The sequence below is a fragment of the Eimeria mitis genome, genomic scaffold (genome assembly GCF_000499745.2).
Source record: "Eimeria mitis Houghton genomic scaffold, Emh_scaff712, whole genome shotgun sequence".
In the NCBI taxonomy this organism is placed as follows: domain Eukaryota; phylum Apicomplexa; class Conoidasida; order Eucoccidiorida; family Eimeriidae; genus Eimeria; species Eimeria mitis.
Genome location: NW_013575184.1, coordinates 10,752 through 11,409, shown reverse-complemented (window position 1 = coordinate 11,409; position 658 = coordinate 10,752). Strand labels below are relative to the sequence as shown.

The window sequence follows — 658 nt, the reverse complement described above, 5'->3', positions numbered from 1 at the left end:
CTGCAGAAATCCTCGAGCAGATCACAATGCCCAAGGGAGGCAGAGCAATCGGTAAGCAGCAGCAGCAGCAGCAGCAGCAGCAGCAGCAGCAGCAAAAGAATCTGCTGCTACATTAGTTGCAGGAGACCGCGCTATAGCCATATCAACACAACGCACTGCTGCAGCACGAATCCTCAAGCAGCAGCAGCAGCAGCAGCAGCAGCAGGAGCAGCAGCAGCTAGCGTGTATGTGTGTTTGTATTCAGATGTGGGTTGCGGCATCGGCGGCAGCACAGTTGCGCTGGCGGATAGATTCAATGCGACTGTATTGGGTGTGGATTTGTCTATGAATATGATATCTATAGCGCGTGATAGATACAGCGAGAGAGAAGATATACATTTTCTCGTTGCTGATGCTCTGACTATCCCTATTCTTCCTTCTTCTTTAGACCTTGTATACAGCAGAGACACGCTGCTGCATTTCAATACTGACGAAAAAAGACTCCTCCTAAAGAAAGCTTTCAGTTGGCTTAAACCAGGCGGACAGGTATTGATTGCTTTTGTTCTTATATATAGATATTTATTTTATATACTTTCTGTACATGTTATATATATTATATGTATTATATATATATTATACATATTATATATGGTATTATATATATCTGCAACCGCTGATG

At 43.3% G+C, this 658-nt stretch overlaps 1 protein-coding gene across 1 annotated transcript in view; it reads left to right on the top strand.

The window, feature by feature from the left end:
- Window positions 1-658, top strand: part of EMH_0020370 (Tocopherol o-methyltransferase, related) — a gene marked incomplete at both ends in the record, with an annotated part of 2,708 nt that overhangs the window by 963 nt on the left and 1,087 nt on the right. The window contains 2 exons of the mRNA XM_013501569.1: window positions 7-51; window positions 245-525. Coding sequence (XP_013357023.1) covers window positions 7-51; window positions 245-525 — 326 coding nt within the window. The remainder of the gene's footprint in view (window positions 1-6; window positions 52-244; window positions 526-658) is intronic.